The 15,317-nt window shown below is 45.9% G+C and overlaps 1 protein-coding gene across 8 annotated transcripts in view; it reads right to left on the minus strand.

Annotated features, from left to right (window-relative positions):
• The window catches only part of KIAA1217 (KIAA1217 ortholog), a 735,067-nt gene that overhangs the window by 140,785 nt on the left and 578,965 nt on the right, over positions 1-15,317 (minus strand). For all 8 annotated transcript variants that reach the window (XM_055117899.1, XM_004605356.2, XM_055117898.1 and 5 more), the window contains one exon: positions 5,090-5,288. In XM_055117899.1, the coding sequence (XP_054973874.1) occupies positions 5,090-5,288 (199 nt within the window). The remainder of the gene's footprint in view (positions 1-5,089; positions 5,289-15,317) is intronic.

Here is a 15,317-nt window from a genome sequence, read left to right on the forward strand (position 1 = left end):
GATCAAAAGCCAGAATTAACCTTGAACGTGCACAAGGCTGAACAGGCTGGGGTAAGACAGAGGGGGGCAGGTCAGCTCGGTGCCCACCCAAGCAGAGGACTCAGCAGCTACTTGCTTCCACAACCCAAAAGCACCGCCACAGCCCCGGCCTGACTCCACTGTCTCAGGACGGACCTCATGGAGATACAGTGTGCTGAAAATTCAGGTATGCAGGTTTTGTGACTGAAATCTCCAGGCTTTCTTGGGGTTGAGATGGGCTAGCCGCCCCCACCTCCCTGTACTTCCAGAAGCTTCAGCAGTCATATCCACACCCCAAAGCTGCCACCCAGTTAAAAAGCTACTCCAGCCTTAATGTCCTAATAAAAATACTGAACACCCGGGGGCTGGAGTGATAGCACAGTTGGTAGGGTGTTTGTTTTGCACGCGGCTGACTTGGGTTCGATCCCCAGCATCCCATATGGTCCCCTTAGCACCACCAGGGGGTAATTCCTGAGTACAGAGCCAGGAGTGATCCCTGTGCATCACTGGGTGTGACCCAAAAAACAAAAAAAAACTGAACACCCTGAACTAACATGATGATCTCTCAGCACCTGTATTGCAAACCATAATGCACAAAAGGAAAAGGAGACAGAGAGAAGAAGAAAGTGCCTCCCATTGAGCAAGTCTGGGGTAGGAAGTGGGATGTTGGGGGATAGTGGGAGGGAAATGGAGGACACTGGTGATGGGAAATGTACACTGGTGGAGGGATGGGTGTTGAACCATTGTAGACTGAAACCCAATCATGAACAATTTTGTAACGGTCTATCTCATGGATATTCAACAAGAATAAAAAAAAATGTATTGTAGAGTTCATGTCCGCTTCAATCAGTTAAATCAGTGGCTGAATAGCAGAGCAGAAGAGGAGGAGGAGGAGGAGGAGGAGGAAGAGGAAGAGGAAAACGAAGAGGAAGAAGAGGAGGAAGAGGAGGAAGAAGAGGAAGAAGAAGAAGAGAAGGAGGAGGAGGAGGAGAAAGAGGAGTGGGAACATCTTGCACACCCTATTCCATTACTTTCCCCAAAGGCCAACAGTGGAATTCCCAGCCCTGACTCTGCCACAGTCCTGATGGACACTAACAAGACAGCAAAGCTGCAAAAGAAACAATTTCATCATTAAAATACAAACCTAATAATATTATTAGAAAGTACTTCAATATTAAAACCCAGACCTAGTAATATCACTGGGATATTTTTTCATGGAAACTATTTCTAAAACCAAACTCTTGTGCAAAATGATTTTGACATCATTTTGGAGACCTCTCTTTGCCTCATCTCTATTTTCATGGAAGAGAATGGTTGGAAGAATGGCATCAGTTCTTTAGGGAACTATTTCATTTGGGCTCGCGATGGGAGAGGTGGGGGATGGTTGGAACACAGTTGTCATGCTATAAATTAAAAGCTGGTAGGTACACTTCCCTCTTTCGCCTTCCGCTCTATCTCCAGCCATAGCCAAGGGCTTACGCACTTTGCTTTTTGCTAGGACCTGCAGTCCCACAATGCCTCTCCCAAAGGCAAAGTTCCCATCTTGCACGCAGTGCAGCGTTCAGGGATTACCAATCACCTGAAATGCTAACTTCCTCTCTCCTTTGTCTCTGCGTCTTCTGAAAGCCTCTTGGAACGGCGCCAGGTCCAACCTTCCCGGCTCCCTTCCATTCCCAATATGAGCGAGTGTAACAGAAAGGACAAAGTATTCAAGTGGAAAAAAGATTAAGTTTATCTCCAGGAACAGGTTGCCTCATGTGAGGAGGGCGTTCCATCTCCTCCAGGGAGAAGGAGTGATTGGAGGGTTGATCCCATCCATTATTGCCCCGGTTGCACCCTTTGCGTGCTCAGGGCTTCCTGGGAGCACGGCTTTACGTGAAGACGATGAGTTAGGCATTGTGCATGCGCAGAAGCACCCTCTGCTCCGGGATTGCCCAGTGGACTGGATTCCGAGCTTTGTGGCTGGAGGCTGTGTGATGTGGGGTGGCAAGCTAAGTAAGGGACTCTTCTTGGGACATAACTTCAGAGGTGCCCACACTTAGGAACCAGGGCCACTGACATTTTAAAGTGATACTGAAAAAGAAAAAAGTCAAAAAGCAAAATGACAATGTAGAGTTCCCCAATGACACCATGGGCTTCCAAAAGGCACTGGTGCAGATCTAGAGGGGTCCGAGCTCAAAGTCCCCCAACCTGGGCCTCAGCGCTGGTGTCACAGCTGAGATTCAAGGTCACAGAATTCCGGCCTCCAGGCCCTCGCTCTCTGGAGAATCTCCCTTTCCAGCCTGTGGTTTAAATAAAGCCCAGACAGGGATTTTCCCTCCAGAACACAAGACTGCACCCGGCCCCTGACAGAGACCGTATTTAGACTCTCCTGACTCACACTTTCCTGTTTATTTCCCACCACAGCGCAAATGAATTATGCCAGGCGGCCAGGTGCAGCTGGTGGACATTCCCAAATTGGCCACAAAGACTTCAGCAAGGGCAGTGCCAACACCACTGGCCTGATGCCAGTCCAGTCCTCAGGGTGTCATCCTTTGTTTCTCACTGGAAATTGTGGAAATCACAGACCCCCAAGGTCCTTTTTGAGCACTGAAGAGAGAGCTGGAGTGGGGAGCCAAGGTTTGGTTCTCCTGAGCGTTACCACTCGAGACCCCCAGCCCAGAGAAGGAAGTAGTCCTTGAACACCTCAAGGTGGCCCCAAAACCAAATAAATAAATAGCCCCTTTGAGAACTAGAGGAATAAACACCTTTACCACATTTTTTTTGGTCTTGTTTACCACAGTTTTGTTTTCGGACCGCAGCCAGTGGCACTTACTCTGGCTCTGAGCTCAAGGGTCAAAAGAGCTTTCAATGTGACTTGGGACATGCCAAAACTTTACAGTAAGGTATGTCAAGAGTGACAGGGAATGCTTTGCAGAAGCACAGCTGCCCCGTGGGAAAACACCACGGGCACTCAGCAGTTCCCAGAGCAAGGCTGCCACCAGCTCCTGCAGCCTCGCCGGCCTGGGGCTGGGCTTGTGATCAGTGGCAGCAGCAAGCCGCACTGCCAACGGCCCTTGGCACAGGGTGGGAATTCCTGCTATACGACAAAGGGTCCATTCTCAACACACCCAGTGTCAGCAGGGAGGCGGGAAGGTGCACAGGCGTCTCTGTTGCCTTTGTTGCTTCTGCAAAGCCGAGGCGACCTTGACAGACACCTCAACCTCCCTCGCTTCCTACAGAGCACAAGGGGGAAATCCTATTCCCCGGCAGGCCTGGGTGCTGTACGAAGGCGACTCCGTAACAGAAGGCCGAGACAGGAAGCCCAGCCCGGGGGAAAGGCCGAGTGTCACCTCGACACAGCCCCCACTCATAAGCCCCAGGACAGATTTATCACAAGGAGTGTACCCCCCACCCCCGCCCCGCTTTTGTTTGTAAAGGGAATAATAAGAATGAGAGGCTTTCTTTGACCTCAGAGACAAATGAACAACCAAATTAGATTATTCTCTGGTTTTCTTCTTTTATTCACAAAACAACTAGGCTGTGAGATTATGATTTTTTTAACAGTGTTTTTGAAGTTATATAGTTCTGAACAGCAACATAATTTAAGCGAATTATTTCTCAAAGTGGAAAAATGCACTAAAACATATTTTAGTTGCAATATTTTATTTTTTAAAATAGATTTTATTATTCAATCACTATGAGATAGACCTTTATAAAGCTGTTCATGATTAGGTTTCAGTCATACAGTGCTCCAACATGCATCCTTACACCAAAGTACGTTTCCCAGCATCAGTGTCCCTAGTTTCCCTCCCATCACCCCCCCATTCTTTAAACTCTAATTTGGGGGTGGGTAGGTGGAGGAGAACGGATTGGGCCACATCCAACAGTACTCAGGGCTTATACCTGGGGGATATAAGCTCAGGGACTTCTGGTGGCTCTTGGGGGACCGTATGATATGCCATTCATTAAACCGGGTTCAATGGCTTAAGAGTGTACTATGGCAAGGCAAATGGCTTAAGAGTGTACTATCTCTTTAGCCCTATTTTATGAAGTTACTAAGTTACAGGCAATAGTCCAGTGATGCTTAGGGAGTGAACGTAGTACCAAGTACTGAACTCAGGGCCCTGGACATGCCAGGCATGTGGCTTTCCAACTAGAACAACCTTCCCAGCCTAAAACCTGCAGTTATTAACAAAGATGAGCAAACAAATTTAATGCAACTAATAATGACTTTTTAGCACAATATCTGATCCCATTCTGTTTAGTTGCCATTCTATAACAGGAGAAACAAATCAGATTCCACGGTGCATTTTTTTCTTTTCTTCTTCAAGCATGGTATTCTGTTCCTGCCCCCAACCCTGGGCCATATCCACACCCCCTTTGCCTGCAATCAAAGGTATCCAGGAAGAGCTTTGAAATGGCAGATTAACCAAATGAAACACTTGCACATTTGGCACAGAGAACTAAATCCTCACGATAAATACACTGTGTTGAAGGGCTAGGTAAAAAATTATCTCAGAAATGAGATAAATGATTATCTCAGAAATGACCCCTAAGCACAGAGCCAGGAGAAAGCCCACTCAGTGCGACCCCAAAAGCAGAAAAATAAACAAAAATGTCCGCTGAAAGGAAGGGTTGTGCCAGATGTGACTAAGTCCCTACACCATTCGTGCAAGAACAGCTCTCGTTTTCTGTTCTCAGTACCAGCCACGGAGGTACTAGCAGTGTAATACCTCTTCTTTCTGGAACTTTCTATCCCACTCTGCCCAGGCTTCTGAGACTTGGGAGCATGGTCCTTGAGAAATGAACAAACTCACTCTGTACTCTGCACCTTGTTCGTTTCTATACCAGGATCATAGGCAAATCCGAAAACTGGCTTGAGCTGCTAACCCTGCCCAAGATCCAACTCACTGCTGCTTTTTCATCTGGAAGGTTCCCCAATGTCTTATGTATAGCAATATGATTTCTGAGTACTTATGTCTTTTACAGTGATGATCCAGTGGACATCGGGAAAGAGCGGATGGGTTTAGAGGTACAGAGTACAGACATAGAGTAATAAAGGGGCACTAGAAACTTCAGGAGGGCTTACCTAGAGATCTTTCTTTTGTCTGGTTGGTCGATCTTACCACCGGAAGACTTGCTCGAGTCCGGCTGCCTCTAGAAAATGGACTTGGGGCCTCTCCTTCAGACATGGCTTCCAAAGAATCCCCAGACGTCTCTGATAGGTGCTCCACCGGATCGCCCAAACTGGGAGGCTGAGGACTGTGAGAAAGTTTGGGGCTTCTTGTCTGCAAAAGACATTAAAAAGAAAGTGGGAAAAGAGGCTACTGTTAATCATGCCAAAAAAGAGCATCAAAGCCATCAGGAAAAACAGTATGGCAAAGGGAACAATTCCATGGGAAGGACTGGATATAGAGGTCCAGCAGGACAAGTATGAGTTATGCAGGTTGTTGTAAATGATATATGGTTTCTTAGTGCACTAGTAGGATTTTTTTTTTTTTTTGCTTTTTGGGTCACACCGGTGTTACACAGGGGTTATTGAGTTGCATGGCTCATGCACTCAGAATTACTCCTGGCGGTGCTCGGGGGACCATATGGGATGCTAGGAATCGAACCCGGGTCGGTCACATGCAAGGCAAACACCCTACCTGCTGTGCTAGCACTCCAGCCCCTCACTATTAGAAATTTTATCACGGGATGTCTACACTACAAATGCCATTTTTATCAAGAAGTGAAAGACAGGAAAATAGGGTGGCAAATAAATTCTTTTTGCCAAATTCCAAAATGAGTAGGGAGTTGTTAGCATACCGGGTGAGATTTTGAGCATTGGGATGTCTCCTAGTGTGGACAATGCACTTATCCCACAGTATACCACACAGAACCAGGTCCTCCTTACTCAGACTCTTCCCCAAACCAGTAAATTAAGATGGCAAGTGAATATGATGTATCCACTGGACTTTTTCTTTTGAGGCACAAACCACATGTCTAACTTTGAACGTATTTATAACAACTCACACATGCACACTCAGACACACACCAAAATTTCTTTCCTATTATCCATACTATAATGGTAGGGGGTTGGATGTTGGACTCTATTGGTCAGACTAAGGCAGTGAATTTCATTTGTTGAATATCATGCTTCAGTAAATAAAAACATTCCTTGAACATGTACTATTAGTTGAGCAAGCTGGGAGATAAAAACAAACAAACAAAAATGACATGTTGACTAATGTCAAAAATCCCAGAACTGATGAAATTAGTGAATGACAACAAGCAACACAAACCCATGGATGATTAAGTGTAAACTACACTCTGTGTGGTTTATATCCAGTCATCGTTTCAACAGACACCCAGTGAGTGTGAGCTACTATGTGCTCTAGGTTAGGTACTGGAGACAGAATGATGCTTAAGACCAGACATAATCCTGCCCTCTTAGTGTCTACTCTCTATTGACAGCGAAAGTTTGTAACCCAAATTGGGGGGAGGGCACATGGGAAGAGAGTTGGGAAGACATGGGAACATTGATTCTAAGGAAGATGGAAGTAGTTGGGAGCACAAGGCAGGTCAGAAGCTATGAACTGAGAGAGAGAGAGAGAGAGAGAGAGAGAGAGAGAGAGAGAGAGAGAGAGAGAGAGAGAGAGAGAGAGAGAGAAAGCCCTCAGCACCACCAGGTATGGCACCAAAACCAAAAACTCAAAAACAAAAACAAAATCCTAACTTGATGCTATGGAACCAGAATGCTCTTGACACATCATAGGTAGACAAAGGGGAGCAGAAGCCAAATGAGACACATTTTTCAGATCTCTCTGACTACTGCGTGGAGCATAGAACCAGGGGGAGGTCAGAAAACGACCTTCAGCAGTTGGGTTGATGAACTGGAAAGATGCATTTGTTCAGCTTCACCGTCTCCCAGTGCCTCCAACTGAAGTACATCACCAGATTTCAGGTCCTTCTGAGAGGGCAGCTGATCTGAATGAATCAGGCAGGGGGATTTTCTCAAAGATGCCCAGTGGTGACAGGTAGTCCTTGGTAGCCTGCTTGGCTTGTTTACATTCTGTAGGTGTGTGTGTGTGTGTGTGTGTCTGTGTGTGTGTGTGTCTGTGTGTCTGTATGTTAAGAATACTAGTACACTTTATATTTTTTACAAAAGTTTCATGGTTGAGTTTCAGTCATACAATGATCAAACACCCACCCCTCCACCAATGCACATTCTCCACCACCAATGTCCCTAGTATATGCCCCGTTTCCAACCCTCTCCCTGCTTCTATGGCAGACAAGTTCCCCCATACTCTCTCTCTACTTTAATCAGTGCATTTTAAAGCTAGGCACTATTGCATTTAAGTACTCCTGAGCACAGAGCCAGGAGTAGCCCCTGAGCACTATCAGAGTGGTCCCCAAATCTTAACCTCCCCCAAAAGAGAAAAGCCCTTAGACATTTGCAAGCCCATCACTGAAGTAGTTACCTAGTTATGTTCTGCACATATCAAGCTAAGAAGCCTTCCTCCCTGATAAAAAAAATAGAAAAAGGACATTCATTGGTGGTGGGAAATGTGCACTGGGGGAGGAATGGAACACTGTATGACTGAAATCCGGCCATGAACAGCTTTGTAACTGTGTATCTCATGGTGATTCAATTTAAAAAAAAAAAAAGACATTCAGTTTAGCAAAAATAGCTAGGAAATAACATACTTTAATCGACACCGCTGCATTTATAAGCTCTTCAATTTGGTCATCTTTGCAGCCTCTGGCAAGCACAGGGCATTGACGAGCTGTCTTTCCCATTGCAAAAGGCAAGAATCCTTGAAGAAAATTAAAGTCAAGTGTCTCTTTTGTTCATGGATTCAGATGTACAAAAATAAAGTTGTAAGAGTGGAAGCTCTCTCTTAAAGAACAAAACCATTCTGTACTCAGTTCCTCCATCCCAAATACAAGCTCCTTCCCCCATTTCGGGGTGACATCTACTTTCCCACTGCAAACTGTCATGGCATATTAGCAATCGCCTCACACGGTCCCCTCCCCTCCGCTGCCAGCCCGCTGCTGAGACATCATTTAGTGCAGAGAAGAAACAATGGAAATTGCTGACACTTGTGTCAGATACCCTGTGATTTGATATATGAAAAAGGAAAATCAAAAGGCATTTGGAGCAGGGACTCTGTCCTCCGCTTGGTGCTGAGTGATGGGGTTCCAAGGGTCGGATGGGGTGCAGGGGCACCTCAGATGTTCAGTGGCTGCGTGGGTGCTGAGGAAAAAGCATGGGGGCCCGCTGGAAGCACTAAGAAATATGATTTTAAGTGTTTGGTTTTTTTTTTGGTGGGGGAGAGGGAGGCACCCCCAGCGATATTCAGGGCTACCTTCTGGCTCTGTGTTCCAGGATTCCTCGCAGGATCTTAAGGGGTATTGGGGTTCAAACCCAGGTCGGCCACTTACAAGGCAAGTGCCCTCAGCACGAAGTGTGTCACAGTGAGTGCAAAGGAGCGTTTGAGGGGAGAGTTACCGGCATTAAGGATTGGGCTGGAAATGGGGAGAATGTGGGTGGGGAGGACTCTGGGGTACCCCCTGCCAACTCACTGTCTCATGGTCACAGATCTCTGTGTGCTCAGGAACAAGCCAAGAGGCCAAGCAGTAGCCCCTAAAGGCTCCCACCCTACCTTCAACAAGGCCTGGGGGCCTGCTATTGGTTCCTCTGCTCTTGACTGCCAGATGCATCCACCAATGCAGTGAGCCTCGTGTCCTTCTGCAGGCACTTCACCCATTGCAGGCCTGTCTCCTGCAATCCTCTCCAGGGATGCTGAACACCTGAAAATGCTTCACTTCAAGGATTTGACTTAGGGGCCAGAACAATAATATAATGGGTAGGGCACTTGTGTCTGAAGTATTAGGACAGCAGGTAGGGCGTTTACCTTGCATGGGGCTGACCCGGGTTCGATCCCGGGCAACCCATATGATCCCTCGAGCACTGCCAGGAATAATTCCTGAGTGTGGAGCCAGGAGTAAACCAAAAAGACTAAATTTTTGGTTTATAGCCAAAAATTAAATTAAATTAAATTATAATTAATTAATTAAAAAATGAACAAACAGGTAGGTCACTTGCCTTGCAAAGAGCTGACCTAGGTTCAGTCCCTGGCACACTATACAGTGTCACCTCATGCACTGATGCGGCCAGGAATGATCCCTGAAGAAGATCCGGTGGTAAGCCCTAAGTCACACCAAGCATGGGCCCCAAAGTAAAAATAAACAAAAATAAAATACAAAATAAAACAAACATATAAGAAAAAAAAATAAATATGTATTTTTTATTAAAATTTTTATTAAAAAAATAAATACAACAAAAATAAATATGTATTTTTTTTTTTTAATACAAGGACCTGACTTGGCAGCCTTCTTCGAAGCGGTTCCCATCCACTCCAGCCACTGCTCCCTTTTCTTACTGCTGCGTGAGGACGAGACCCCGAGCACACACTCGCTTCCCTAGGGAGAGTCCTGAGCTGCACGGTGGTCCTCACGGCTGTTTGCATTCTCAGACACAAACTGGTTTGAGCAAACACTCTCTGGCCGCCCCTTCCCAGCCCAGACTCTCTCATCTGGCTGGACAAGCATGTTCTCTCCGGGAAATACAGCTGGGAAGGAGCAGCGAGGAGTTGGCGCGTAAGGAGCAGTAGAAATGGGATGTGATGGGCTGCAGTGGCTGCGTGGACAGAGAAAGGTGCGCGGGAAGGGAAGCGGCATCGAGAAGGGCTGAAGCATAGCTGCAGGGGAAAGCAGAGACAGGATCCTGATGGGAGAATTTGGAAACGAAAGAAGGGGAGTGCCTAGATGTCTGGGCATCCCAGCCCCTGGATGCCACTAGTCTACTTAGTTTTATGATGTGCTTTTCTTTTTATTATGACAGTTTAAGTGATTGCAATAGTGTTTTTGAAATCTTACTGCTATTCATGGAGAAACTTACTGCAGTTCCCACCAAGGTGCCCAAGACTGTCCACTGCTGTCTCTGTCACTTCTAGTCCTGTCATCATTCCGCCCACTTTATTTTATACTATTGAAATTATTATGATCATTATCACTATTATTACTATTATTGTGGTGCTAGTTCTGAGAATAGATGTCCAGGCCTCACACAAGCAAGGGAAGAGCCCTAGTACGGAGCTGCAGCCCTGAACCTCATTTCTGTTTGCAAATTGTCTTGAGGTGCTTCTGTGCCTCGAAGACAACCCACCACATCAGCTCCAACTGTCGCTGCCCTGGTGGCTTGGAGGCTCACACACTCCTCATATTACTAATAACTATGGCAAAGGCAAAATCCTCTAAGGCAATGATTCCCCATTATTTTTTGGTTCCGATAATAATCTTCTTTTTAAAATTAGGAGGGAGAGGCCAGACAGACAGTACAGCAGGCCAGGAGCATGCCTGGCATGCAACCAACCTGGGTTTGACCACTGGCATCCCAAGTGGTTCCCTGAGCCTCAGTAGGAGCAGTCTCTGAGAACAGAGCCAGGAGTCAGCCCTGAGCACTGCTGGGTGATCCAAACCAAAGACTTTTCTAAAAAATTATGCGGGAAATAGTCCAGTGGGTAGGTCTTGCATGCACTGACATGGGTTTGATCCCAGGCACCACATATTATCCCCTGAGCACTGCCAAGCATAATCCATGAGCACAGAGTGAGGACTAAGCTCTAAGCAGAGCTGGGTATGGCCCGACTCTCCAAGTTATGGGGTAGCTATAAATTAGGGTTACTAAGAGTTTATTTCGCAAAGTCAGGGATACTCCTAAATGCCCTCTTTCTTGAAAAGATGACTTGCTTTTTTTTTTTTTAAAGTGAAGGAAAGTTTTTATTGAATGAAACTTGCTTAGGAAGATATGGAAGGAAAGACAGAAAATGTGTTTAAGAGAGAACACAGGCTTCTCCACAGTGGAAACAAGCAAGCGAAGCAACAGAGAGAACAGTAAGCAAAGTACATGTTCAAGAGAGAACGGGGCGGGACTGGAGTGATACTATAGCGGGTAGGGCATTTGCCTTGCACGCAGCTGACCTAGGCTCAATCCCTGCCGTCCCATATGGTCTCCCAAGCACTGCCAGGACTAATTCCTGAGTGCAGAGCCAGGAGTATCCCCTGAGCATCACTGAGTGTGACCCAAAAAGCAAAACAAACAAACAAACAAAAACAAACCAACAACAACAACAAAAAGAGAGAACATGGACTTGATGGCTAAGCGATACCATCACTATTTCTATAAGCAAGAAAAGCTACTTCAATACCCAGAAAATAAAGACAGGATATTTGCTTGGTTCACTAGAGTGCTAATCACAAGCTAAGATCTGGACACAGCCCAGGTGCCCAAGAACAGATGAACTAAGAGAGAAACTGGCAGGGAGACACCATGCTTAGTCCTCACTGCTGCCCAGTCTTCTAGTCTCAGAAGAGTGGACAAATCATCACTAGGGATGGCCAACACTTCTGAGTTTGCTGATCGAGCCCTTCCTACAATCCACTAAGCACCTTCTCTTTGCATCCTTCTGGGCCCCTTCATGTCTGCAGAGTAGAAGGTCTGTGCTGATTGGGGGCTGGAGATGGGAGGAAAGTAAAACTCCTCCGGGGTAGGTACATCTACTTTCAACCCACCCTCACCCCCCTGTCCCCACCCCATCCTGATCCCCCCTTCCAGGTGGTCAAATCAACTGAGGTCATCTCCCTGCGGATCAGTCACCTGCCAGGAGAGTCCCGGGTCCAGATATACTCCTGCAGTCCTGGCCCTGGTCTCTGCAGGGCTCCGGAGCCAATTTCCACATTTATGTGGCTGACAGAAAGAAAAACAAAACCCAGGCCAAACTCTCTGCAGTGCTATTATTTTGGTGGATGCCAATCTGGGGAATACTCTGGACATACATAGTCCTAAAAGGTGACAGGTGGATGTCGCCGAGTTTTTAATAGAAAAGTTGGGTGCTGGCACTGAAAAGTCTCGCTGTTAAGATAAACATACACGTCTTTCCCGGACATTCGGGTGCTTCATGCTGGAAATCTGTGCCTGTGGCCACACACCAAGTTTCCAATTAAGAACTGCACCTCACAAGAAGGCCACAGGTGCGTGCATCCCCGACACCCCACATTTGAATTCCAATTTTGTGCTAGGCAGCTTTGAGATTCTCAGAGGCACCCCCTACCTTAAGCTCTGAAAATCAGAATCTCCTTTTCCCACCAAGACCAAGGGGAGGCACTTTCTCTAGGATGTATTTTGAAGACCAAACTCTGATAAACTTGACTGATACCTTATTTCTTCAAGAGTAACATTTCAACCGCTCTCACCCTCTTCCCACCAAAAAAAAAAAAAAAGAATGCCCAGACATTTCTTTCTTTCTTTTTCTTTTTATGATTTTCACCTGTGAAAACAGAACAATGTTTGGTCTGGAGTCAAATAAGATGATTCAGCAGTCACACCAAGTACAACTGAGTCTTTTGTTCCCACCGTCTGCTTTCCCTGGATTACTTCATTATCAGAGCAGAAAGATGAAAAGGCAGAGACGCCCAGTGGTTACTGTCCATTGCCAGGGGCATCTTGGGGCACGGGGTCTCTGTGTTAGGCCACAGGAGCCAGGCAGGATCCACCATCCAACCACACTGTGCACTGTCCCTATGTAAAGTCACCTCCTCCAGATGCCAAGGAATGAATGGCGAGAATGGTTCTCCAGAGAGAAGACACCTCCCACATAGAGGCGCCCTTTCAAGCTAGTTTATGTCAGATTACGCTTTTGAGGTGCTCTTAGTTTATCCTGTCTGAGTAGTTGTCAGCAACAAACAAACAAACAAAAAATATATGGAACATAACACTTCTGTACCCAGCTTCCTGAGAAAATGGCCAAGTCTCAAGTTCTAAGAATTCCCTGAAGGAAGGAATCTTAAGAGTATCTTTGGGGTAGGGGGAAGAGAGGGACCTCACTCCCTGTGATGTTCAGGGAGTTATACGGTGCTGGGGACTGACTTGAGGCCACCTACAGGCAAACCATGTGCTCAGCCCACTGGGTTACGTCTCCAGCCCTCTTAACATTCTCTGTGTTACACTTTGAAGACCCTTTTTCCACACTGGGCCTAGAAAGTGAAAGCATTTGAAAAATGAATCTGAAGGTGCCCCACCCAGATGGAGAGGAAGAAGGCTGCTAAGAGGGCAGAAAGATGTGTGTGTGTGTGTGTGTGTGTGTGTGTGTGTGTGTGTGTTTTGGGGCTGGAGAAATGAATGACTGTCCAAGACCAGGGAGAGTATGCTAGTTTTGGGGGGTGGGGTGGTAGAGATGGTGAAGGTCTTCTTCACATTATGGGCAAGTGGGTTCGACTGAGAAGGAATAGCATCAGGCAGGACGATCAGGATATGGCTCAGAGGGACTGAATATGGATGTGCAAATTTAGGAGACAGAAAACCCCAAGTCCCCACTTCAAACAGATTGGCAGGAGGGGCATTCCCCGAGGGTCCAGGAAAAACTCTGAAATTATCTTCATTTTTATTGAATTAGGTTGTTCTGTAAGGCCAAGGGGAAAGATCATGCCCCTTCATTACAGTGACATGCATGTCTCAATAGTTGCTGAAGCCAAGCCAGATAAATTTGAGTGCAAAAATTCCCAAAGTAGTACTTCCTACACTAAAGAATCAGGGAACAAATCTGTACCTCACATATCTTTAATACAAGAAACAAACCTGAAGCAACTTAGATGGCTGGTTAATAAACCAAGAAAACCATACTATGGAATGCCAGGCAGTCATAAGACATCTTCGGGCTGGAGTGATAGTACAGCGGGGAGGGCATCTGCCTTGCATGCGGCAGACCTCTGTTCAATCCCCAGCATCTAATATGGTCCCCCGAGCACCACCAGGAGTAATTTCTGAATGCAGAGCCAGAGGTAACCCCTGAGCACTGCTAGGTATGACCCAAAAAGAAAAAAAAAAGGTATCATTAAGTCATTTTAAAAGTGGATATATCCTCGGGGGCTGGAGTGATAGCACAGCAGGTAGGGCATTTGCTTTGCACGCGGCCGACCCGGGTTCAATTCCCAGCATCCCATATGGTCCTCCAGCACTGCCAGGAGTAATTCCTGAGTGCAGAGCCAGGAGTAACTCCTGTGCATTGCTGGGCGTGACTGAAAAAGAAAAAGAAAAGTGGATATGCTACAGGCTTTCAGAGGTGGAGCTTTATACTTCCCTATATCATGGGGCTTCCACCACCCAAATTCCAGAGCCTCCCTTCACTTAAAAGACCCTCTGTTATTTCCTCCCATGCCTACTTCTTTCCCTCCTATAGTTACTATTGTTTTTACCAAATCTAGCCGCCCCATAGGCCTCCCTCCCTCTCGGACAGCCCGGCAAGCTACCGAGAGTATCCCACCTGCACGGCAGAGCCTGGCAAGATACTTGTGGCATACTCGATATGCCAAAAACAGTAACAATGACAGTTCTCATTCCCCTAATCCTGAAAGATGCCCAAATATGCCATCGGGCTACACTAGCATGCAACAGGGATGAATGGAGACGTTACTGGCGCCCGCTTGAGCAAATTGCTGAACAACAGGATGACAGTGACAGTGATTTTTACCAAGTCTAGGAATTAATTTTGTTGTTTTGCCAGCTCACTAGCTTTAGTGATTTATATTCCACATATGTGTGAAACCAATCATTGTCTTTTACTTCCATACTTCCATACTACACTAGCATAATAATCTCATGTTCCATTTCTTTTGTCCCAAGAAGCATGCTTTCATCACCTTTGGAGGCACGGTAGCATTCCATTGAAGATACAGATCACAGCTTTCTTATCTAGTCATCATTTGATAGGTGCTTAAGTTGATTTTTAGGATATTTACATACATACATGTAAAATTTAATGCAAGGGAGTAAGATTAGCATTGGTTCTTTTTTTTCTATGATAGTATTCTGAGCAATATGCTTTCTAATTTCTCCAAAATGAGAGTATATTATTTTTGCCAAACCAGTAAGTTATTGAATGGGCATCTTTGACAACAGTGGATCAGGAGAAAGGGTAACTTTGTCATAAAACATGTAAAATTCAAAAGAACTTTTCTCTGTGATGACTGGAAAGAATGCCCACATTCTGCATATATTCCATTTGACTAGATTTAAGATAAAAGACTCTTTAGATGGCCCCTAATCGGAAAACACAAATTCATATGAGAGATCAGAGGAAGGGAGAAACATTTTTCATTTTTATGCCATGCCAAATTTTTTTTCAGACACATAATTTGGCAGACACATGGCACATATATTTGTTTGCATTAAAGATCTGGCAAAAAGAATTTAGGACTAAGAGACAGACCCTTAT

This window comes from Sorex araneus, chromosome 9 (assembly GCF_027595985.1).
Source record: "Sorex araneus isolate mSorAra2 chromosome 9, mSorAra2.pri, whole genome shotgun sequence".
NCBI lineage: Eukaryota > Metazoa > Chordata > Mammalia > Eulipotyphla > Soricidae > Sorex > Sorex araneus.